Source organism: Danio rerio, chromosome 25, assembly GCF_052040795.2.
Source record: "Danio rerio strain M-AB ecotype USA chromosome 25, GRCz13ab, whole genome shotgun sequence".
Classification (NCBI taxonomy): domain Eukaryota; kingdom Metazoa; phylum Chordata; class Actinopteri; order Cypriniformes; family Danionidae; genus Danio; species Danio rerio.
The window spans coordinates 39,185,191-39,210,461 of NC_141045.1; the positions used below are offsets into that span (position 1 = coordinate 39,185,191).

General features: G+C 36.8%; 7 protein-coding genes and 1 pseudogene across 9 annotated transcripts in view; 1 reads left to right on the top strand and 7 right to left on the bottom strand.

The window, feature by feature from the left end:
* The window catches only part of snx20 (sorting nexin 20), a 677,202-nt gene that overhangs the window by 576,032 nt on the left and 75,899 nt on the right, over positions 1 to 25,271 (bottom strand). The gene's annotated exons all lie outside the window — the stretch shown is intronic.
* Positions 4,220 to 5,083, bottom strand: si:ch211-113a14.29. The gene has a single exon (XM_087312717.1). The coding sequence runs from the start codon at positions 5,052 to 5,054 to the stop codon at positions 4,680 to 4,682; it is 375 nt and encodes a 124-aa protein (XP_087168843.1). The 5' UTR covers positions 5,055 to 5,083; the 3' UTR covers positions 4,220 to 4,679.
* Positions 6,004 to 6,315, bottom strand: LOC141381031 (histone H4). Its single transcript, XM_087312759.1, has one exon. It carries the CDS (start codon positions 6,313 to 6,315, stop codon positions 6,004 to 6,006), a length of 312 nt encoding a protein of 103 aa, XP_087168885.1.
* si:ch211-113a14.27 lies at positions 7,785 to 10,887 on the bottom strand. Its single transcript, XM_087312694.1, has one exon. It carries the CDS (start codon positions 9,308 to 9,310, stop codon positions 8,900 to 8,902), a length of 411 nt encoding a protein of 136 aa, XP_087168820.1. The 5' UTR covers positions 9,311 to 10,887; the 3' UTR covers positions 7,785 to 8,899.
* LOC147830953 (histone H2A) lies at positions 8,632 to 10,887 on the bottom strand. Its single transcript, XM_087312713.1, has one exon. The coding sequence runs from the start codon at positions 10,850 to 10,852 to the stop codon at positions 10,466 to 10,468; it is 387 nt and encodes a 128-aa protein (XP_087168839.1). The 5' UTR covers positions 10,853 to 10,887; the 3' UTR covers positions 8,632 to 10,465.
* Positions 10,063 to 12,335, bottom strand: si:ch211-113a14.24 (annotated as a pseudogene). Its single transcript, XR_015526813.2, has one exon. The product of XR_015526813.2 is annotated as a si:ch211-113a14.24 (transcript).
* On the bottom strand, positions 12,633 to 13,546 carry si:ch211-113a14.28. Its single transcript, XM_087312719.1, has one exon. The coding sequence runs from the start codon at positions 13,515 to 13,517 to the stop codon at positions 13,143 to 13,145; it is 375 nt and encodes a 124-aa protein (XP_087168845.1). The 5' UTR covers positions 13,518 to 13,546; the 3' UTR covers positions 12,633 to 13,142.
* ankrd27 (ankyrin repeat domain 27 (VPS9 domain)) overlaps positions 20,137 to 25,271 on the top strand; it is a 61,453-nt gene continuing 56,318 nt past the window's right edge. The window contains exons 1-2 of one of the 2 annotated variants that reach the window (XM_087312621.1): positions 20,137 to 20,418; positions 21,458 to 21,518. The gene's annotated coding sequence lies outside the window, so the exon portion shown is untranslated. The remainder of the gene's footprint in view (positions 20,419 to 21,457; positions 21,519 to 25,271) is intronic. The other variant, XM_087312620.1, reaches the window with a different exon arrangement.

Consider the following 25,271-nt stretch of genomic DNA (forward strand, 5'->3'; position numbering starts at 1 on the left):
AAGAAAGAAAATACAAAACAGAAACAAATACGTCCTAGGAGGTAACAATGAGGAATCCTAATGTACATTTAGTGTTGCATTTATTTGAATTACTTTGAGTGGAGAATGTGAGTGGGGTTTGTTGTCTGGGGTTACCAGGGGAACCATAAGCCGCTGAACTGTCATTACGAGAGCGACTCGACTATGAAGAGCAACAAAACTATGACCGTCTCATATTTTCATCCTTTTGGTGAGTCAGTCCTGTCATAATGCCATTGAAATGCCATAATAACATGTTATTCAAGTGTCTTAACATGTTTACTGAGGTATTGTGCAGTTTAAAGGGTACTTTGTGGCGAAGATTGTATTTGTTGGCTTACACTGGATCGAAACAGCTGCTATTTGGTAACGTTAACTGTGTCATTTGGTAACTGCAAAGTTTAGAAAAAGAGCTCAATCTCGCTTGAATTTAATGTAAAAAATATATTCTTGTATTAAAATTGTTGAAAAAGAGTATTATTAACAATTCCAGCTGTATAAATTCACTATTAATCAAAGATGACAGTTACACTTAATGGCTGTAACGGATTTGTTTACATTTGGATTGCTCAGAGCTGCAGAACAGGGGGGTATTCCAGAAAGCTGGGTTAACTTACCATCTGCTAAACCCTAAACTCTCGGTTGATTTACCCAAAACCTGCTTACCGCGAGTATGTTGGTTCCAAAACAGGTGGTAAGGGTTAGTTAAATCAACCTCCTGAAGATAACCGCGGGTTAATGCACACTGTACTGCACACACCTGAAGGCATTTTCAGTAGATCGCCGAATTCACGAGTCACCATAGAAAGTCACGGTGAGAAAAAAAGGGCAACGCACTTTACAGAGGCAGAGCTGGAGGTTTTAAACACAGAGATTACACATCTGCTTCAAAGAAGGAAAGAAATATAGAATAAGACATAGATAAGAAAAGAAAAACTAAATAATAATAAAGTTTATTAGGTCATTAAATTACACATGTCACCCTCCATTTTATTGTAATGATAAATTAAACGACTCTTTAACATCCTTTTTGAGTATGTTGTGTAACCATTCATGCATTTATTTTTCTTGCCATTAATTTCTTAAGGCCACAATATGTGTATTGACTAATAAGGCTTATAGAAATTGTAATCTTTCTGGAGCTAGAACTCTGTCCAAAGTCATTAAACACAGAAACATTATCATAAAAGGTAATATTTAATTACTGGAGCTCTTTAACACTCTAGAATATTCTTTCTGACATGCAGCTAATAGAAAGAGGCCTGTCTAACTGCTGTGTCCTATAATAAAGGCTTTTCAGTGGTTGAGTTTTTGACTTAAACCACACACTCTGTCACTGTTGTAAGTGATTGTTGTCAGATAGCTTTAGGTACTTTTTATTTTGCATGCAAACGAAGTTCCTTCTGCCTCAACTAACAAGCAGTGTAAGAATTTTCTGCACTTTTCCATATTTGAATATTACTCTTGGATCACAAAATCTTTTATCTACATATTTAAATTCTAAAGTAGCTGTATAAGGTCCATCTTCAAAGATAAAGTCACATGAGCATCACCTTAAGGTGAGAAATGTATATGAAAAATATGTTACACGTTGAAAGGTGCGTGTATAAAGCAGTGTACAAAATCATTCATTTTATTTTAGGAAATGAAGAAATGAACAGACCAAACTATTTGATTAAACATAGTTTTTTGACGAATTATATATTTTTTAGCACTCTTCCATCTGTTTTGTCTGCTTGGGTCACTGAGATTTCCTCTGGGTCAGGCTGCAGGTAGGGTGTCATCGTATAAGGCAGAAAAGGGTATCTTCTGTCCTCCAGCAAGTAACAATGTAGTGCCCAGTTATGATTCTATTTTATAATACAAATATAAAAAAAATAAACATTGTGTTAAGCAACATTTGCTTTATAGTTTTTTTATTATTATATTTGTGTTATACACTTGAATCATTACTTTCTGAAAATCAGCCATTTAGCCTCAACATAGTGATGAGGTGGGGTCATCACATATGAGCTTGTAGGTGGAAGCAGTAATGAGTTTAATAGTTGAAACACCAAAAGATTAAGGATAGAAAATTAAGTTGTACCTGCACACTTATACTTTGGACAAATTTTATATTATCAGTGTCCTTTAGTGACTGATGGAGCTTTAAAATCGGCTGCAATTAATGCACACAATAGCATTTAGAAACCCTGAAAAAAATATTATATTAAAAAATGTAGATGTGTGTGCGTGAATGTGTGTGTGTGTGTGTGTGTGTGTGTGTGTGTGTATATATATATATATATATATATATATATATATATATATATATATATATATATATATATATATATATATATATATATATATATATATATAAGAACGACGTCCTACATCTTAAATTATAGATATATTTTCCTACAAAAGACAAAGCTGCCACTTATAATATTATACAGAAAAATGTGAGGGTGCGGAAGGAGAGAAAAAACACAAGATCTGTAAGTGAGATTCGAACTCGCTCCGTTGTGCGCTCCGTTCTTCTTTATCGACGCACTGTCTACTAAGCTATTCCCGTGCTCTGAATCATCTGTGTAATGATACGCAGTAATGTATGACCAAGGAACTGTACAAAAGTGTAAAAAACAGTTCAGTGCCAGGCATACTGTACAGGTGGTCCTACTGCCACATTGTACAGTTGTCTAAAATGCCCTGTTTTTTATGGTAAGCGCAGACCCGCGGTTTGTCACATTTGATTTCAAAAAGGTTTGTTAAATATATTAACATTATGAATTTGGTTTTGAAAAAAACTATGCACTTATAACCCTCTCACAACAAAAAAACTTGTATCTGTGTGTCCACATCCATAAATATTCCCACCAAAAGAGCATGCAATGCTCAGTAAAACTCTCTGAAACAGACAAACTCTGAAACAGCAACTTACTCTCTGAACATAACCTGCTCCGGAGCAGGTTATGTTTAGAGAGTAAGTTGCTATGGCTACTTAACATACCCAGAAGTTACCTCCGATTTTGGAACCAAAGTTGAGGTTATCCACCTACTTACTCTCAAACTTACCCGGGTATGTCACATAACCTGCTTTCTGGAACAGCCCCCAGATGTATAATACTGTGTCAGAGATGTTTAATGCTTAAATGGACACAATGCAAAATGTTAAATACAAAGTATACCGTAACAGTTTGATATAGTAAATATAGTTTATGGACACTAAGTAATAACATATATCTGAATAATATGAATTAACTATATATATATATATATATATATATATATATATATATATATATGTTTGTAATGCAAGCCAAGACAAGGATTTGTGCATTGTGCATAAGACACTGTTTAATAATGTTGTATGGATTGTTTAAACATTACTTCATAGAAATATTTATGAAATAATAATACATTGTGATGCAGTAGGTAGTGCTGTTGCCTCACAGCAAGAAGGTCACTGGGTCGCTGTTCGAACCTCGGCTCAGTTGGCGTTTCTGTGTGGAGTTTGCATGTACTTCCTGCCTGCAGGTGAATTGGGTATAGGCTAAATTGACCGTAGTGTGTGTGTGTGTGTGTGTGTGTGTGTGTGTGTGTGTGTGCGCGCACATCCCTCAGAGATGTTGCGGCTGGAAGGACATCCGCTGCATAAAAAAAACTTGCTGAATAAGTTGGCGGTTCATTCCGCTGTGGCGACTCCGGATTAATAAAGGGACTAAGCCAACAAGAAAATGAATGAATGAAATTATCCATTGTTGTTCTCATTGTAAGTATTAAAAACCTGCAAAATAATATTCAAGCTAAAAGCCTGGCCTGTGGTCTGTTTTTCTGTTCAATGGGTCAGAAATTCACCTTTTAAGTAAGACAAATTGAGGCAGTTTGTTAATTGGCTTAAAGTGGTAACCTTGAAATTAATAACGGAATACTAATTAGATTTTTTAAAGTGTGTATGAAGAATTATAAATAAATATTATTCTAATATTATATTTTTAGCTAAGTGACATTTTAGGAACATATGAAAAAAAAAATTAACATGCAACTAAGTCAACAAATATGGTCCAAGTCGTGTTAATGCAAACTTAGTGAGTAACCTTCTCCGTGTGAGATTAATATGGCAAATCTTTCTCATTTTGTATATTGTATTCATATATTGTATATTGTAAAATTGACAACTTAAAAAACAATTAACTATCAATGATAATTTATACATTTAAACTGTAAATTTTAATTTTTACGACAGTAAACTGTGGTGTATGCTATATATATATATATATATATATATAGCATTTGGGTCCTTCATTTATAGGATTACAACACTAATATCTCTTTGTATTAATGATAGTTTTTAGGGTTATAGTCCTGTCTAGGAATATGCTTGTTTTATAACATTTAGTTTGATTAATGGTTTACTCTGTCGTGCATTTAAATATTCATCTTCCAGCATATGAAGTAAAAATTGAAAGCATTTAAAGAAATTTGAGTTAATTTCACGCATCTGAATACGTTTTTAAAACATTGAAATCAAAACTTTTTCATTTAAGTCAGAGACGTATACTTTGCCTCGATAAAAGTGTAACTAAATACTCTTAATACACAAAAAAAAAAGCTCTTTAGTCGATATAATGGGTGGCTCTTAAAAGAGCCTTTGGGGTAGCTGAAGTGGATTCAACGCTTTACTTGGAGCTGGTGTATTTGGTCACAGCCTTGGTGCCCTCAGACACGGCGTGTTTGGCCAGCTCACCGGGCAGCAGCAGACGCACGGCGGTCTGGATCTCTCTGGAAGTGATGGTGGAGCGCTTGTTGTAGTGAGCGAGACGAGAAGCCTCACCGGCGATGCGCTCGAAGATGTCGTTGACGAACGAGTTCATGATGCCCATCGCCTTGGAGGAGATCCCGGTGTCGGGATGAACCTGCTTCAACACCTTGTAGACGTAGATAGCGTAGCTTTCCTTCCTGGTCCTCTTGCGCTTCTTTCCTCCTTTTCCAGCGGTCTTGGTGACCGCTTTCTTAGATCCCTTCTTGGGCGCGGGCTTTGCTGGTTCTGGCATGATGAAGATTTCAGAGTGCGAAACCGAGTGAGGTTCTGTTCACTGTAAGGGGTATTTATTGAAAGCTCGTGCCAAGCCGAGTGACTGCATTGTATTTCTATTGGGTGCTTTCGCTCAACGAATGGAGATCTCATTGGTCAGAATTAGGCGGCTAGATAAACTTTCCGCCAATCGCAGGCCTCTAAATTTGAATAATCAACTCCCAGTGATCTCATTTACTGTTGACTTTTCCCCCGCTATAATGCAAAAAGCTTACATGCAGCTTTAGGTTAAATGTTATGGTTGTTGCACCATCTTACAATAGTCATTCTACGATAATAGTCATGCGAAATCGTTCCATTACCCGAAATGAAGAACTATTTCAGACAAATACAGAGCAGAATAGCTGTAACAGAAGCAAATAATTCATTTATAACGGGTGTTTTATTTCATAACCTTAATAGTTTAATTCTCTGTAAGCAATTTGGGGGTTTCAATACCTAATATATGACTAAAGTTATTTGCTAGGAGGTAATTTTAATTAAAACCTAGCTTACTGTCTTTTGGAATGTCATCTGTCTGTATATTTCATAATCTAGTGATCTTGTACTTGTTCATTTATTAAACTCAGTAAACTACATTGAACATCTCATACTTTAATATACATCTGTATTTGAAATTATACAAATTATTAGAATCAAAGGCGCCCATAATACGTCATGTCTCCTCTGAAGTGCAGTACTTTAATACTTGCCTTACATCTAATTATTTTACATAACTGCTCCATGTTTACAGTAAAAATTAATTAAATCTAAAATTTGGGATTGAACCATTTGGAACCTCTGAAAATAAGAAAACATTTTAAAAACGAACATTTTAAAAACTCATAAAAGATTAGAAATGTGCTCTTTATGAAAGTGTGGGTGGCTCTTAAAAGAGCCGTTGGGTTTTCAGGATGGGCTGCAGATGTTTAACCGCCAAAGCCGTACAGAGTGCGTCCCTGTCTCTTCAGCGCGTACACGACATCCATGGCGGTCACGGTCTTTCTCTTGGCGTGCTCGGTGTAGGTGACGGCATCACGGATGACGTTCTCCAGGAACACCTTCAACACTCCGCGAGTCTCCTCGTAGATCAGACCGGAGATACGCTTAACACCGCCACGACGAGCGAGACGGCGGATAGCGGGCTTGGTGATTCCCTGGATGTTATCACGGAGAACTTTACGATGACGCTTAGCGCCTCCTTTACCAAGTCCTTTACCGCCTTTGCCTCTTCCAGACATGATTACTTCAATAATGATTTAACATGTATATGGTAAGCTCTGCGAGTGATATTTTACAATCGCTTACAGGACCTAGTTGAAACCCTAACAGGAGGAGCTACGCGTTTTCAAATTACGTCACGTGCTGCTATTATCCGACCCCACCCCTAATCTCAGCCTTCACTTGAAAAATGACATAATACAGCTGCAGTTTGTATTGACCATTTCAAATACAGCAATAAAACAGAATTACAAATCACGCTTCAGTGTTTACAGCAGGGATTATTAGAACTGAAATTGCTCTTTATGTGGGTTGAAGATCAGTTTTTAGAAAGGACTATGGTGCCTTGAATCATACTACAGTACAGTGCATTATGTATTTTGTAATATATAGGGTTTTTCTACAACTCTTTGTTATCTTGTCTAAAATTCTGCTACTTTGGCATATTGTCTTCACGTTTTGTAGAAATTAAAGTGTTCCAAAAATATCAGGGTCTTAATACAGGTGAATAAAATGCAAATGCTTTTAAAAAGCTTTTATTTCCATATTTTAAACATGAAACACTGCATTCTAAATATTACCGTAAGAAATTCTATGAAATATTGTTTATGTTTTTTCCAGAAGGCAAGTGTAGCCAAAATATGTCCTGAAGCACACTCATGACATAAAAGACATGTCCAGAGCAATAACTTAAATACTTGTTTCTTATTTCCTATAAATATAACTTATATTTTTATATCTAAAATGGTTTCTTATTATATTCCATAATTTAGATTCTTCTTATTTTATTTTTTAAGGACACGGGCAGTTCTATAAGAAGTGACTTTTTATTTGACAAATAAAAGTTTACCTTGATTTTAATTGGCGATTCATCATACAGCGGCAACCCCTTATAAAATAATGGACCAAGCCGAGGGAAAGTGAAGAACATTAATATTATATTAAATAAACCCTTTTATTAACATTTTATGCAAATACAGTTGGCCTTTTCTGCTGATTGGCTTTCCGGATTATTTGTCATGTCCCCCATTATGAAAGGAGACAAACAATTCTCAAATAATTTGTTTCAAAGGGGATAGAAAATTACTGATTTGATTGAAATATACTTTCATTGTTTGATCTCAACATTTAAATAGATTAGTCCTTACTTTTTCCTTCTGAAGGAGTTGAATAGATCATTTGTTTGGTGAATAATTTTCTGTATCTGGCATAAATCGTATACAGAGCTTACATATGTATTTACATGTGATGTTGATATGTGAAATAATAATATAGAGGCACAGTATAATCAGATATAATAACAATATAAACAGCTCTGTAGTGGAGATTTATTGATTCACAGATGTTTGATGTGACGTGAACAGCTGTCACTACATGCACATTTTTGTTTTAACGAATAATTACTTTGAGTTATTCAAAATAGAGACTTTCCCTGCGTTAAGTTAGCTGGCAGTAGATTATTTATTGTACCATTTTGATAAGAAGTCTGTGCGAACAAGTTCCAACTTTGAGTTCAATGTATATTGTTCTTTGTGTATGTGTGTTTGTTTTTCATCAATTCAATTAAGCTGTATTTCACCTCTCCTGACCACAGAAATACCCTCATCTCTGACCTTTTCATTCAGATAAACACTGAAGATGTTATTCGGATTTAGGTAAGTTGTGTGCAGGCGGGTAGATTTTCTGGATTTATCTATACTTTAACTCGTCAGGTTAAAACACGGTAATGTATGATGCAGTTAGGGATGCATGTTAGTGTGCAATTGCTGTGAAGACAAACTCTGTGCAAGTGTTGAAGTTGACGTTTTAGTGGAATAACCATTGTTTTTGGTGAACAATAAACAGATCCAACTGTACTGTATGAAAAACACACTGTACCTCAGTATTTGCAGTTTACTAAGGGTTAAATTCAGCACATGGGGTCCATCTGTGATGACCATTTCTCTCTTTAAATTTATCCAATCCTATTTATGCCATTTCTGTAAAACAAAATGGTGGCTTATGGGGGTTTCTAGCTGAGCATTCATCAGGCAAATTTTGATTATAACTGTACTTATAGGTCATTTTAGATCGTCAGTGATCTGTCTGGAGATGATCATTAGTGGGATCTTGCTCTTTCTGAATATTCCTTGTTCTGTTTTAAGTTTTTGTTTCCTATTTAAAGCATTTGAGATCAAGAAAAATGTAGTTTGCTTTACAAAATGCGTGATTTGCTTAAACTTCTTTCAAGGTTGCCCTAATCTAGTCAGTATTATAATCACATTTCATTTTTAGCAAGGTTTAATTTGATGTTATGTCAGTTATATTGACAAATAATTAAAAGCAACCCTACACCCTTCTGACAAAATGTTTTTAATACCACTAGTTTTGTTTTCACATAATCAGTGGTTAAAGATTATTAATACATTTTTTACTTGATACTACCTGTAAACCCGTACTCGGTCACCACAGCTCACAAAAAGTTATACCATTTATTATAATATACATCCTGATAACGAATATAGGGGATAATAAACCTGAAATTGTAAGAAATTGCACTTTTTTGATGTACTGAGGTGGCTCTGAAAAGAGCCTTTGTGTTTAAATCAGATGACTATAGAGAACTTAAGCACGCTCTCCGCGGATGCGGCGGGCCAGCTGGATGTCTTTGGGCATGATGGTGACCCTCTTGGCGTGGATGGCGCACAGGTTGGTGTCCTCGAACAGACCGACCAGATAAGCCTCGCTGGACTCCTGAAGAGCCATGACGGCGGAGCTCTGGAAGCGCAGATCCGTCTTGAAATCCTGGGCGATTTCTCGGACCAGACGCTGGAAGGGCAGTTTGCGGATCAGCAGCTCAGTGGACTTCTGGTAGCGGCGGATCTCTCGCAGAGCCACGGTTCCGGGCCTGTAACGGTGAGGCTTCTTGACGCCGCCGGTAGCCGGAGCGCTCTTACGAGCGGCCTTAGTGGCGAGCTGCTTCCTTGGAGCTTTGCCTCCGGTGGATTTACGGGCGGTCTGCTTGGTTCTTGCCATTTCCTCAAACTTCCTAAGCTCTCTTTAGAAAAGTCGTAATGTTAGTGACAGTGCAGCTGGTATTTATACTCTGGTCTGCATTGTTCTCTGTGGGTGGAGAGTTAGCAAAGTCATTTGATTGGCTACAAGATCTGACCAATGGTTGCACGTTCTCGAATTTTGAATCTGAAACAGCTGCAGCCCGCGCTTTTCTCTCGTGTGTAAGCTGATCCATCAGAAATCAGTTTATTACTTTACAAGTTTTTACTGAAATGTAATATTTCGTTGCTTAAATCATAACCTGTGTTAGACATCTGGGAACTAATATGGTGTTTATTTGCTGACATTCAAGTAAACACAGGAAATATTTGTCTCTTCCCAGTAGTGTTTTTCATCCACTCTTGTGTGATTTTGAGTCTTAATTTGGCCACTACTTTTTTTCAGAAAATGGAAATGTTTTCTTGTTTTGTTTTTTTACATATTTTAAGATGCTTTGAAACTTTTCAAAACTCCAAACTAGCAGATTTTTCCTCATTTACTTCTATCATCACATTTTTATGCAAAGTTGTGTCATAATCGTGCATTCTTGGTTGCTGGTGGATTTCCCTGTTAGAGAAAGATAACATGTAATTGTCACTGGTGATTATTAGTTTCAGTGCAAAAAAAGAAAAATAAATAAACTTTCTGACTTGTTTTAGAGTTTGTAGTGTGTGTGAGAAAGACATTTGCAAATGTACTTTGTCTGAGAAAATTAAAATAAGCACCTCATCTTTCAGAACAATTTAAATATTGAATTTATGCACACGCATCACTCAACTTTACTCCATAAGACATCATATATAGGCAAGAAGCCTTTTGCACAGAAGTGGTCAACTGATCAACAGTAAAAAAAAAACACAAGTGATCTTTGATTATATGCAGTTCTTTGCAACAAAAACTTTACGAAAAGAAAACAGGATAAAAACAGCAACTTATATTAAGAAAAAGATTTGAATTTACGAGTTACGGAAGACTTGGTTGATTTTGAAAACGCTTTTGATATTTTTGGGGATATTGGCCTATTTGTCTCGACATCCTGTTAATGCGTCATTAAAGTATATACTCTTTCAAAGAGAAAGTTGGTGGCTCTGAAAAGAGCCGTTGGGTTTAGCAGGTTTATCATTATACTATAGCGCTTTATTTGCCTTTGGCAGCCTTCTCGGTCTTCTTGGGCAGCAGCACGGCCTGGATGTTGGGCAGCACACCGCCCTGAGCGATGGTCACTCCACCCAGAAGTTTGTTCAGCTCCTCGTCGTTACGCACCGCCAGCTGCAGGTGACGGGGGATGATGCGGGTCTTCTTGTTGTCCCGAGCGGCGTTTCCGGCCAACTCTAGGATCTCAGCGGTCAGATACTCGAGCACAGCGGCCAGGTACACCGGAGCACCGGCACCCACGCGCTCGGCATAGTTACCCTTGCGGAGCAGCCTGTGGACACGGCCGACGGGAAACTGAAGTCCAGCCCTGGATGAGCGAGTCTTAGCCTTAGCTCTGGCTTTGCCACCGGTTTTGCCTCTTCCGCTCATATTGATTGAATTACTCTTGTTCGCTAAAGAGAAGTAAGGTTGATCTACCAAGGCAGCCAGTATTTAACAGAGCGTGCTCGCCTGCTATTGGTCAGAGTCTTTAGAGGTTTCAAACCAATCACTGCACTTCCCTCCAAATTTCAAACCCCTTCCCTCTCCGCAAGTGTCTACCTTTAAGCCTGTAAGAAATGTCTTCATATGATAATAATAATATCAATCATAAGTTTAACTAAATTTCAAATATGCAGTAAACAGCGTTTTTTCACGCACCAGTCAGTTTAGATTTTTGGGGCATTTTAACTTTTTTCAGTGTTCTTTTTTTATGTCTGATGTAAATATGCAAAATACACTTAATTATCTTCTTGTACTTCAGCAAACTGCCTAAAGCTTTTAAATACACAAGCTATACATCTCTTTTTAAGCAACACATACACCATTATTTTCTCCGTTTTTGTTTTTTAACCGAGAATCTTTTGTTTGACAATTTTGCCTAATTTTATGCATTTATTCTAGTAAATATAGTCTTTTTTCGCTGGCTGTTTGGATTACTTTCAGAAGTATAACGTTTAAATATATATATATATATATATATATATATATATATATGTGTGTGTGTGTGTGTGTGTGTGCACAACAAGTATAACATTACAGAAACCTTGTACCACTATACTATATTCCTTATTGTTCAAATGATGGGGAAACAATCATGGCTACTTCTGGAAATAGCAGATGACACACTTTAGATGAGTGTTGTGGAAATGTTGCTCTTCTGTAGAAATCAGTGGGTGGCTCTTAAAAGAGCCTTTTAGTTGAATTGTGGAACAGAAACAGATTTACTTCTTCTTGGGAGCGGCCTTCTTAGGCTTAGCCGCCTTCGGCTTCACCGTCTTGGGCTTTGCAACTTTCGCCTTTTTGGGGCTCTTGGTTGCTTTCTTGGCAGCCGCTGGTTTCTTCGCTTTCTTGGGGCTTTTTGTCGCTTTCTTAGCAGCTGCAGGCTTCTTGGCTTTCTTGGGGCTCTTTGTCGCCTTCTTCGCGGCGGCCGGTTTCTTCACCTTCTTGGGTGACTTCTTTGCTGCGGGTTTCTTGGCTTTTACTGCAGTTTTCTTGGCCGCTGGCTTCTTCTTGGGCTCGGCTTGCTTCTTGTTCAGCTTGAAGGAACCTGATGCGCCTGTGCCTTTAGTCTGGACCAGAGTGCCGTTAGTCACCAAGGCCTTGACGGCAATTTTGACGCGGGAATTGTTCTTCTCCACATCATAGCCGCCAGCAGAGAGAGCTTTCTTCAGGGCTGCGAGGGAAACGCCGTGTCTCTCCTTGGAAGCGGTCACAGTCTTGACGATGAGATCGCGGACATTTGGACCCGCTTTCTTGGGTTTGGACGCCGCTTTCTTCTTAGGAGCTTTAGCCGGTGGGGCAGCAGGAGCGGTTTCAGCCATGGTTCTCTGAGCGTAAACAGTCAGAGGTCAACGAAAGTCTGAGCTCAATAGAGTGGCGCTGCTGAGCGACTGTGAACTTAACTACCACATGAGAACCGTGTAGACTCAACACAACGGCCATCCGCGCCTTTGCTAATGTGTGCTTAAACATTTTTATAGTGTATTACAGTGTATGGTTTAAACATTGACTCAAATCAAGTTGTACAGAAAATTTTCGCAGAATAAAAAGGAGGGGCTAGGGTTTTCCCTTGGAACTAAACAAAATCGAAATAAATATGATCCTACAACCATCGAATCAAATGCCTCACAAATAAGGCTCTGCAAAAAAATAATAAATTAGACACGGGTTTTAAGCCAATTACTTTTTAATCTGTTCGGTCTTCTACTCTTATAAAGTTAAGATATGTAAAAGAAAGAAAACCACATGACTGATAGAAATACACACAATAAGTACATAAACGGAATACTGAAAAACGAAACAATGAACTTGGTTTGCTTATTAAAACTTGACTTACAGCCGTTAACCTAAAACTACACGTTTTCGCTGTCAATATATCTGCTTAGGTTTGGGATAAGTTCGCTTATCTGTAGGTCGAATTACATGACTGTAAAGCAAAACACTAGTATGGCTCTCAAATTAAAGTTTTCGTTTAAAATCATTCCCCAGCTCGCTAGAAAACAAGTTTATTGTTTGTAACCATAACATTGGCTATTAAAAGTTTTAGGTAGGGGGACACTTATAAACAATAGCAGGGTAGTTTAAAATGTTTCATCAGTAAATAGGTTACAACTCTTTTTATGAAAGCTTGGGTGGCTCTTAAAAGAGCCTTTGGGGTAGCTGAAGTGGATTCAACGCTTTACTTGGAGCTGGTGTATTTGGTCACAGCCTTGGTGCCCTCAGACACGGCGTGTTTGGCCAGCTCACCGGGCAGCAGCAGACGCACGGCGGTCTGGATCTCTCTGGAAGTGATGGTGGAGCGCTTGTTGTAGTGAGCGAGACGAGAAGCTTCACCGGCGATGCGCTCGAAGATGTCATTGACGAACGAGTTCATGATGCCCATCGCTTTGGAGGAGATCCCGGTATCGGGATGGACCTGCTTCAACACTTTGTAGACGTAGATAGCGTAGCTCTCCTTCCTGGTCCTCTTGCGCTTCTTTCCTCCTTTTCCTGCGGTCTTAGTGACCGCTTTCTTGGAGCCCTTCTTGGGTGCGGCTTTTGCTGGTTCAGGCATATTGAAGATTTCAGAGAGTGAAACCAATTAATGTTGTGTTCACTGTACGGAGTATTTATCAAAGCTCTTTCCAAAGCCAGATGACTCTGTTGTCTTTCTATTGGTTCGCTCAATGACTGAAGAGGAGATCATTGGTCAGAAATGGGGAGATACACAACTTCTTCGCCAATCGCAGGACTCTAAATTTAAATAATTTCCGCCCAACCCCCAGTGACCTCCTGCACTGTTTCTTTATTTGACTTTCCCGCCTAGTTTCTTCTGTTTACTGAAAAGTTGAGCTTGGACCTGATTTGTGTAGGTGTAATACAAATGAAGAGTTTAGATGCTAAAACCTCTAAATGCTATCTGAAATTTTATCCTAAATGAGCCTTGTACAAGTATTTTATTTTGAAGTTTTCTAATTTTTTAATTTAAATTTTTTTCTAATTTCTAATTCTTCTAATTTTTGAAGGAAATATCAAATGGCATTTTAGAGGTCTTGTGTGTATGTGTGTGGGTGTGTGTTTTTTTTTTCATTTTTTTTTCAAAGCCGTTGTTGTGTTAAGAAGGGGTAATGTACTGCCTTTAAAGTGTAAATGCAACAAAGCAGTGCACACACACACACACATATATAAATGTATATATTAGTGTTGGGTACTCGACCTTGGACTCGGACCAGGGGCGCAACTGCACATTTACTGAGGGGTATGCGAGATAGGCATACCCCTCATGAAATTTGATATGAGATATGATAGATATGGGAGTCCTAAAGGACAAAAAAACTTTAAAATACAATTACTTCTCACATGCAAACTGTGAGAGGTGTAAGGTCTGTCTGCATGAGCAATTGACTTAAAACTGCTATTTCACAAAGTGAAATAAAAAAAGACTGTAAAATGAGACAAACTGCCTGAAATGTTTTATTTTATCAAAATGTTATGGGCAAATCTTTTTGAAACTAAATTGAAAACATGTCTATAGTATAAAAATGGATCTTAATAGAAGGATGAATAAACATCTCAGTTCCAAAAAATGTGAATATTCTGAATATTTGTTCATGTGTCAGTTTTAACAGGGTTAAGAATCATTATAATCATGCAGGAATATCACATTTAAATAGGGGAATTTTTTAATCCAGATATTATTTTCTATTTTGTCTGAAATCCATTTAGTAGGCCCACATGGAATTTTCTACAGTTTTCTACAGATTTTTTGCCCATCATTGAAACTATGTATTTACTTGTGTAATTGTGTGTACATTTAAATTTACTCAGTTTTTAAATTCTTTTCACTAATATTGTTGTAAAAAAATAATAGTAATATTAAAATGTTCATATGATTTATTTACAATACAGTTGGTAAAGTGGTATTTTCAGCCTTTTAGTAGATATGTTATATGAGTGACTGGCTTTGTTTACCAAATAAGTGGATCTAATTTGATTTGCATTGTAAACATTTAATAAAATGGACGAGTCAGTGGCGCAGTAGGCAGTGCTGTCGCCTCACAGTAAGAAGGTCTCTAGGTCGCTGGTTCGAGCTTCGGCTCAGTTGGCGGTTCTGTGTGGAGTTTGCATGTTCTCCCTGTGTTAGCGTGGGTTTTCTCCGGGTGCCCTGGTTTCCCTTACAGTCCAAAGACATGCGGTACAGGTGAATTGGGTAGGCTAAATTGTCCGTAGTGTATGAGTGTGTGTGCATGTGTGTAAAACTTACTGGATAAGTTGGAGGTTCATTCCGCTGTTGCAACCCCGGATTAATAAAGGGACTAAGCCGACAAGAAAATGAATGAATGATTGAATGAACATTTAATAAAATTTAAAAAGGTATTATTTTTTATTTTATATTATATATATATACAATTTTTAGTTATGACAATCCTAAAATCATTCCGCATAAATCTGCAGATTTTTTACAAAATTCCCAACAGAAATAGCAAAAACTTTTAGCAGATTCTGTCTGGCTCTAATATTTAGGTATGTACTTTTATACACATTTTGTGTGATCCCTTTTATTTTGGCAAAAATAATTCATTAATAATATTAAATAATAATAAATGAAGAACATTTTTCAGATTACTCTTATAACTTTTGACCTCAACTGTAAGTGTGATTTGACAGTTTATTTTGCCAAAACTTTTACATCTACATGAACTTTCCTTTACACTTGGATGTGTGTCTGCATGTTAATGTTTTAAATGATTTTGAATTAAAATGTGTGTGTCAATGCAATTCATAAACCCTCTCGTTTTCGCCATATTAATTCTACCATATTTTACCATTCTATCCGCTGTCTTCCGTGTGTGTATTTCTCCCACATTTGTAATGTTTCTATGAAAAGTGAAAGTAGCAGCTACACCGAGTCGATCTCAAATGTGATATAACTGCAAGAACTGTTTAAGAAAATTAAGCTTTTGCATTATTTTGGATTGACAGTGGGTTGAAATTAATGCAAAAACGGCTGCATTCACGTCTTGTCTAGTAAAGCTGAGTATTATAAAGTAGTCAGTCATGTGTACAGTCAACAGTTTAAGTGTAATCGACGAAATAGAAATAGAAATCAACTAATATTACGCATCATGAGTGTTTATTTCCTATTTTATTAAAGCATGTCTGTGAGTTTCAGTTCAGACTGTGTGATTATGAGAATAAATATTGATTTTATTTGACAAGTGAATTTGCCCAAACAAACAGAGTGTTTTTCTGTTTTAGTTTATTTGTTATACCATAAATTTTATTAGTGGAGAAATTAATCAGTTTTTCTATAAAACACTGTATTTCTATTTTATCTCCTTGGCACATTCAAACTGACAGCCATCAGCCATCTCAGTATATTCAACAGGGTATATGCCGAGCAAATGTGCTTCCCATACTGATACACTTCCGGTGACCTGTTATTGTGAATTTTTTTCTATTTTATACGGTTCCTTTCACAGCATCAATGTTTTAATGTAATTCAAATAAATCAGTTAAACAGACTTTGGCATTCATTTAGTTGATCAAGCGTAAAATGAGACAAAAAGCCGTTTGCTCGCACGCGCCCGTCAGAATCGGCAGGCTAGCCGATATGCCGAAGCATGCTAATAGGACTTTTAACTTCAAAATAACAGGTCACCGGAAGTGTATCAGTATGGGAAAAACACTCGCTCGGCACATACCCTATTTAAAATGTGCGCAAACAAATGATTAACATGTTAACAATTTAAAATAAAAAGTATGACGTATTGAATTGATTAATAATTAAACACAGACAATGCTGATAACATAGAGTAATAAAGTAAACCAAATCCAAAAGTTCCAAAGTTCTCCCCAATCACTTTGTTTTGAGTTGGTATCGACCGAGTGCTACAAATGGCCACCGCGTGCGTCTTTTAAACGTGTTGCCGGTTAGATCGAGACTGCAGAGACGCTGTTCAATCCCGCTCTCGTCAACCAAACGAAGATAAAGAAACCGTACTGCAAATATAGTAAGCTTACTCTTCAAATTAACCAACTATGTACGGTAAATAAAATATTACAAATGATCAAACAAAAGTTGTGTGATATTTTGTTGTAGTGTAATGAGATCGTGTGAATAAGGCAAGTTAAACATGTTTCAAATCATTGATAATGAAAACAAACGTGTTTAATGAATTATTTAGGCTCTCCCATCTGTGAGGTGAGTGTTTAAGGATTTATTAAGGTAAAGTTGATTTTATATTTACACATTCGTTCAGTGACTGCTCCCTGTAACGTTATAGTTTACCATAGTACTTTAAATATTTGGATTGAAATTACATGTAGGAATGACTTTACAACATTAGCGGTATTTTATTGACCTGAACAATGGTGTACTTTGACACCCAGTGGTTGCTAACATTATTTCATTGTTTTTATATTATTGAAATTATATTTATTAAGGAGAAAGTCTGAATGTGCGAAATATAAACCAACTTTAGCTCAGTTAAGGACTTTATTCTGTTATACGTTTAGAATAGGACGTTTTAGTCCTTTTAGGAATCACATTACAACATTGTTCAGTCAAATAAATATTGCTAATGTAGTTTTGCAGTCATTCTTACACATGAATTCATACCGAATATTCAGAGTAGAGGTAAACAAGATAGAAACTTTAGCTCAATCATCCTCGTGTTTGTTTTTCTGAATAAAGCCATGTTTATACAACAACACTCTGCTTTGCGTCTGCTTTATTTCATGATAACCGTCTGGAATGTTCTTTTAACCCTCACATGTAGCAATGTTGTGATCAACCAATCACAATCAAGAGTTCCAGAGAGCTGTGTAATACAATTAAATAAACAACACTAATAGAACAGGGGCCTGTTTCAGTAAGGAGGTTCAAACAACTCAGAGTTTAAACTTGAACTCTGAGTTGATTTACCGAGAGATTAAAAACTCAAGAGTTTTCGGTTTCAGAACAGCTGATCTGAGTTGGGTCAATCAACTTCGAGTAGACCAACTCAGAGTTAAGCGCGCACACCGTGACTATAAAAAGGCATTATCAATGGAGCGCAGACATTACGAGTGACTATGGCAGTATCTTATAAAAGAGATCAGCATTTCTTTCTCCAGCTGAACTTGATGTTCTCATGCAAAGTTATAGCAAATATGAGTGTATATATTTTAAAAGAAGCAACCATCAGTGAAGAAGAGACAGTTAGGGTACTAACAGCTGCTCAAGTTAATGGCTAATTTCACTTTTTAAGTATTTAAATATTTAAGTATAATAAAATAAGTAATGTAATTTGTGACGTTTATATTTTTTTTCTAAACTTTTTTTATACATTTATTAGTTTTAAATGATTTAACTGTGCACTTGTGTGTCTGCCTTTTTTATTGAAGTGATAGAGGTTAATATAACATTTAGAAGGTAAGCAGTACTAAAAATAATTTTTAGAAAGAATAATAATCCCATTAATCTAGTTACATGCATGTCGAAGGTGAATTTAATTGAATTATTTAGTAAAAAAGGATAAGCCATTCTCGTACAGTTCTTCTGTGTGTGACTAAAATGTAGGCAATATGTTTCCATCCAAAAATATTACATAAATTTATGTGCAAAACTGGAATATTGCATAAAAGATGCGAATAAAATTCCATCCAACGTGTCAAAGAGAAAAAAATTGTCACTTCCTGATTAAACTGGCACCAAATATCAACAGTAAAAACAGAATTCACTGTGGTAGAAGAAGCTGCGTCAATAAATTCTTTATTTAGCCTAATTAATGTACTTGTGCCTCGATGTCAGAAGACAATGCTGAAACACAATGAGCATGTGGGGGCGTCTGAAGCTGGCTTCAGACGCGGAGACTCTTGACACGCTCCAGACGTTCGGAGGTAATTAATAATATACTAATACTGAAACAGTTAAGGCATTTTAGAATGACTAAAACAATATTTAAGACATGTTACAGTGTTCTCAGCCTCCATTTACACACATTTTCATTATCATATGATCATGATCTTTTTTTTAATGTACATGCTGTAATTTGTTCAGTAAAAGTGTTTCCATCGTAGTTTATGCGCACATTTTCTATTGAATAAAAGTTTATCCTACTCAGTTATGCGCGTTTTTTATGCATATTTTAAAAAGTTATGTGCATCATGACGTTTCTATTAATCGTTTTTATGCACGTATCCAAAATGAGCATAAAAATAGGTGGGTGGAAACGTAAGGCTCAGGCGAGAAATACGCTTCATCTTTAAAAAAGGGGAGGAGACAGACAGAAACTCTGAGTTTAGAGAATAAAACCTGCTTCTGACCAGGTTAGATTCACAGAGTAAGTTACCACAGTAACTGACTCTGAGTTAAAGTTACCTCTCTTTCAGAAACAGGCTTGACTTACCCTGCTTTCTCGAGTTTAACAAACCTGCCATTTTGAAACGGAAAACCCAGAGTTACTCTCATTTCAGGGTTAAAATACTCTGAGTTTTCACTTAACCTCCTTTCTGAAACAGGCCCCAGGAGAGACTGGTTCTGAAGCACTTGAACAGGTTAAATACAAATAATATCTTCAAAAATCAAATCAAAGCTGCTTCTGTGGTAATTAGCCAATTAAAATTGGTGTTCTAAATGTTTACAAGATGGGTCCACAAAACCTTTTGTGAAGGAAAATGTTTTACAACAATTATACACCATCTAAACGCTGAATAAATAAACTTTCCATTGATGTGGTATGCTAGAATTAACTATATCTGTCTGATGTGAGACTATTTAATCATCTACAATTTGATGGTGTGAAAAAAATCTAAATATTTTAGAAAAAATTTGCTCTATATTTGATTAAGCGAAGTTTAAATATGACCTAATTTTGAGAGGCTCGCTAATGATTGCTTGCACCTGGTCCCACATTATTCAATTTATGATTAACCAATCAGGCGACTCCAAAGCTAATTTAAAAGCCTAAGTTCCAATAAAGCCATTTTCATTTAAAAGACGGCTCAGCATCAGCCTGCTACCCCTATTACTACAATTACTTCTAAAACAACAACAATAACAACTAAATATCCAGCTATAATTCCAACAACATCAAAAACTTGTATTTCAAACTGCCTCACGCAACTCACCTGCCCATCTTCAACTCAATTCTCCAGCAAGATCACAGTCCAAAACTCGATCACCGCCCACGAACTCAATCCTAACTCTCAAGACGTCAGCCATCCAAGCCTCTGCATGATGCCGAACTCTCACCGCTTTCCTAGCGGTCCATCCGTGATCATGTACACCGCATGCTTCAAGGGGAAGCTTAGCCAGAATAACTACTGGAATCTTCAAGCAGGTGTGCTGAAGCAAGATGGAGGTAAACTCAGCAGGACAGCAACCCTCCAGGAGCAAGTTTGGATACCCCTGACATAATCCATACTCATGTAACGTTACACCATTTGATAACAATGAATCATCCAGTCCGGTATGTCCCAGTCACCGTCTGGTAATTATGCCCTCTACCTTCTTTTTCCTTCTATGAATAACCTTTTAGTGAAACATTGTTTACCCGAGAGCTTTTCTCTTGTGCAAATGGTGAGATCCGGATTCGCTGCTTGTTCGTATCGAACTATTACACCGAGTGTGAACATGTTAGCATTACAACTAAACTGTTACCGTCGTGTAGGATTTTCACCGGATTTTGTGACCGGAATAACACACGCGGCATTCAGACGCTACCTGTCGAGTGCATCTACAGAGAAATGCGGAGGTTTTTTTCTTCTTATTCGCCGCGCAGTAACAAACATTACATGAAAAATACACGCTTAAAACAGCTCCTCGAATCAAATATATTGTTTGTCACCACGGGCACAAATGAAATTCCTGAACGAAAGAGGCAAACTAAAGTCCACCATTTAACAATTTGGCAAATAATACGATTACAGATGTCCATGTAAACACACACACCCTTTCTCCCCTGTGTGTATATTTTGACTCTGAAACACTCCCACATCATCTCTCTCTTTTGCTCCTCCGACACTTTCCCCCCCTAAACAGAGGTGTGACAACACCCTGCTGAAACAAGGGGGTTTCAAGGCCCTTTAAAGCATTAACCGGTGTTTATTTAACAGCTCCTATACACATTTGAAGTGCTCTATTGAATCCTATCTAGTCTTTTTAATATAGTCTTTGACGCTGCTGCGTATATCAGACATCCATGATCATTACCGATCTTATTAAAGCCTGATACACTGCGAGTATTAATAATCTTTCTGCTCCCCATTCTTTGCCTGCTATCGCCCTCATTGCATTTAAAGTTTCTTTTCACTTCTACTAGCCCAATATACATTTTCTATGTGTACCTGCTATCCAACTAAATCCCTAAATATTAAAATTCGTGAACCTCTTCTAATGACTTCCCATATATAAATAATTTAATGTCACTTGATTATTTTCTATCTCCTACTAAAGATCATATGACATAACTCACTGACTGATATTTTGAATTTCCAACAATGACTCCTCCACCTTTCTGCCCAACCCAGGCTCATTCTGAAGACGAAGTCTAGTGGCTGTTTCTGGACACGGGGAAATACGTCCCGGCAGGTATGTATTTTGCAGTTATTGTTTTCATGAATCTGCAAGATGCTGCTGAGTGTGCTTTTTCATATCTCGAATGTCTCTCGTTAGCGCCCACGCTGTTCTCACGTAAACCCACCAGAGGCCGCTGTCGGCCAGCCGTCCGTCTGACTGACTGAATGATTGACTGGACAACCGGCCAATCGACTGACGCACCCTCCTCCTTCCCTAAACCTAAACAATTTTACCGATTGATCTGCCAACCCACTTACTTCCCTAAACCCAACTGACGATTTTACAAAAGCTGTCCAAAAAAAAAAAAAAGAAAAGAAAAGCCCTCGTCTGATCACATTCTCAACCCAGTTTATTTCCTCGTTCATTTTTATTTTTTTGAGGTTCTGTTTTTGTCTTACCTTCCTTCTGGAACCGCTCTCCCCTGATCTCGAACCCCGCCCGCAGCGTTCGTTTAAAAAAACGAGTCAGTGTTGTTTCTACCTTATCTATAGCAGCTTGTCTGTTTTTAAGTACTCGAGTCAGATTTCTTCCTCTCCTATATAGCTCTATCGTCAGCATAAAGAGCACTTCCTATTCCAGGTCCTAAATCTTTCATTAATCATTAAGTTATAGCAATCGACTAATAGTACTTTGAGGGATACCGTCTTCTGCATTAAATGATTAATAAGTAGTTCCCACTTGAACCATAAATGTTCTGTGAGTTTGTGATTGTTTTATCCAGTTATAATTTTCCTTCTATGTTCATTTTATAAGCTTTAGCTAACAATCCTTCTCGCCACACTGTATCATATGCTTTTTCAGCATCAAAACACATGACTATCATGAGCTCTTTCATGTTAATTGCCTTTTCTATTTCATCAGTGACTTAATGCATCTGTAGTTGATCTCCCTCTTCTGAAACCACACTGACCTTTGCTATGTTTTCCTTTTTCTGCAAATCAAGTTGTCCAAGAGCTGATAATTGTATTCACTGTCATTTTTCCATTAATTTACCTTAATTTGATGTCAATGCTATCGGTCTGTAATTTTCCAGTTTTTGTAGCGTCTTTCATTGTTTTTGGAATCGGAATTACAACAGCTTGTTAAGAGTCAATAAAATAGCCTTTTCTGGTATCAGAATACATCGCTAACCCTGTCTCCGCCTGGGGCAGTGTTTACACATTTTCCCAGTGCTCTTTTTTTTTTTTTTTTTTTTTTTTTGTATGTTGTATTTTGCACTGTCGTTGTATTTTTCACTCGTTGTATTTGCACTGTCTGTATTTTGCACTGTCTGGAGCCAGCACCTAATCTTTTCACTCATCATAGCACACGTACTGCTGATGATGTGACAATAAAAGTGATTTGATTTTGAATTGAATTCTATACTGTGTAATCTTTGTAGAACATTTCCTAGCATATAAGCCTTTTCATTTTCTGATATGTTAGTTGCCTCCTTCTCGATCAGCACTGGTATTTGTTTTCTCTTTTTTATTTTATTTTATTTTATTTTTTTCCCCTTTACAAACCAATTTCAATATTGTAATTTCAGTTCAAAATCTTAGAGTTGTCTTTCAACAGCTTTTTACTCATTTAAATGGAAATGACATTATTGATACATTTCTCTCTGGTTTTAGGACACTGTATAGCCCTGAGACAGCTCTCCTTAAAGTGTTTAATGATTTTTTTTCTGACTGTTGACTCTGGAAAATGTGCACTTCTAGTTTTACTAGACCTGACTGCGGCATTTGACACAATCTATGACAACATTTTGATTGATTGTTTAAGGTTGTGGGCCGGGATTTCAAGGAAATGTTTTGAATTGGTTTAGTTATCTCTTGGGGAGAACCTTTTTTTTTATTATTGAATCTGCATGTTAGGAGTGTGGTGTCCACCAAGGCTCAATTTTGGGCCCAGCTCTTTTTCTCCATCTACACTCTTCCCTTGGCTGCTATCTATTAGAAGCATAATGCAAGCTACCATCTCTATGCTGTTAACACTCAGTTTTCTCCTATTTTTATGGGCGTGTAAAGCTGTTTTACAGTTCTTATTTTAACATTTTAAACGAGATTAAGGAATGGTTGACTTAATTTTTCTTAATTTTGTACACTTGAGTGAATCAAAAACTGAAGTACTAGTGTTTGAATTTTGCTCGTCAAACTTTAACTCAAGACTCAGTGTCAGTCAACAATAGTTTCTATCAGTTAAGGAACATTCCCAAATTGAAGCCTTTTCTGTCTTTAGATGAGTTGGAAACCATTATCAATGTTTTTATTATGTCCAGATTGGACTACTGCAACTCTCTGTATTCATGGGTTTCCGTGTGGTCCAAAATGCAGCTGCTAGACTTTTAACTGGGACCAAGACATTTCTAGTATCTCACCAGTTTTATCATCTCTTCACCTGCTCTGTCCAATTTAGCATTCAATACATGTTATTGCTACTTGTTTTTAAAGGTTTGAATGGACTGACACCTACTTACACCAGTGAGCTTCTTCACTGGCATACTTCATTGAGGCTAGTTTACAGGTTTCAGCTAGTTGTTCCCAAATCACGGTTGAAATCCAGAGATGACGGGGCTTTTTCTGTCACAGCCCCTTGTCTGTTGAATGGTCTGCCTTTTACATATTAGGTAATGCTCTTCCTTTGGTGCTTTTAAGTCTCATTTAAAAAAAAATCACCTTCTGTCTCTTGCTTTTTGATTGCAAATAAATTTTAATCTGTTTTATATATTTTGCTTAAGTATAATTTTTGTATGCAGGTCTTTTTGTAAAGCACTTTGGTCAACATTTTTTTTGTTTTTAAATGTGCTCTATAAATAAAGTAAACAATTAAACACTCATATTTTGAAAAATTCTCCATACGTGATCAATGGTGGTGTTTTTTCTCATTGTCGAGCAACATTTCCTTTATTTCTCCCTCTTGGCAGTTTTAATCAGTCTCCTTATGTTAGCTCTTGCTCTTTATGTCAACACTATCTAAATTCATGTTTTTCCAAAGCTGTTTGAATGCCTTATTTCTTTCTTTAATTGCCTTGCTGCACTCCTCTGTCCACCATGGAATAGTCCTCTTTCATCTGCAGTTCTTATAGGCATGTGTAAATTTAGCTGATTGCAATATTAAATCTGTAAGTGACTTGCATAATATTTCAGCCGTTTCCTCTTTAACTTTCACTAAATCCTCTTCACAGTATTTCCCAAATGATACCTAATCTGCTTTCTCATATTTCCACAGATTCTGAAGATATTGACCATTTTAAATTCCTTGCATTTAATTGACTTTATTGGAAAGTGATCTCTTGTGTTCTCACTTAATATTTTCCATTCCAGGATATTTGCTATTTCATTTGATATAGATGTTAGGTCTAAACAGTGTTGTCTATTATATTATACCTATAGTGCCTTCTCCAGGGTTCAAGCTAACTGAAGATGTATCTTCCATAACTTGTTCTAACGTCACTGCATTCTCCTTTTACACCAATTGTGAGCATTAAAATCCCCACACCAAAGTTTTCCTTCCTCTTTCAACCTGTTCAAGTGAATTAATTGAAATGTTTTTACACTGATTATAAAAGTTTTATATTTTACCAGTGAATTTTCATAGTAAAAAACCTCCACCATCACACACTCTAATTCCTCTCCCAGGACTCTGTACATCATTTCATCCTATATAAATGTAACTACCTGTCCTCCTTGACTCCCTTCCCTGTCTTTCCGTATATATTTTTAATGTTGTAAAACAAACTGAATATTTGGTTTAAGCCATGTTTTCTTCACACATATTACACTT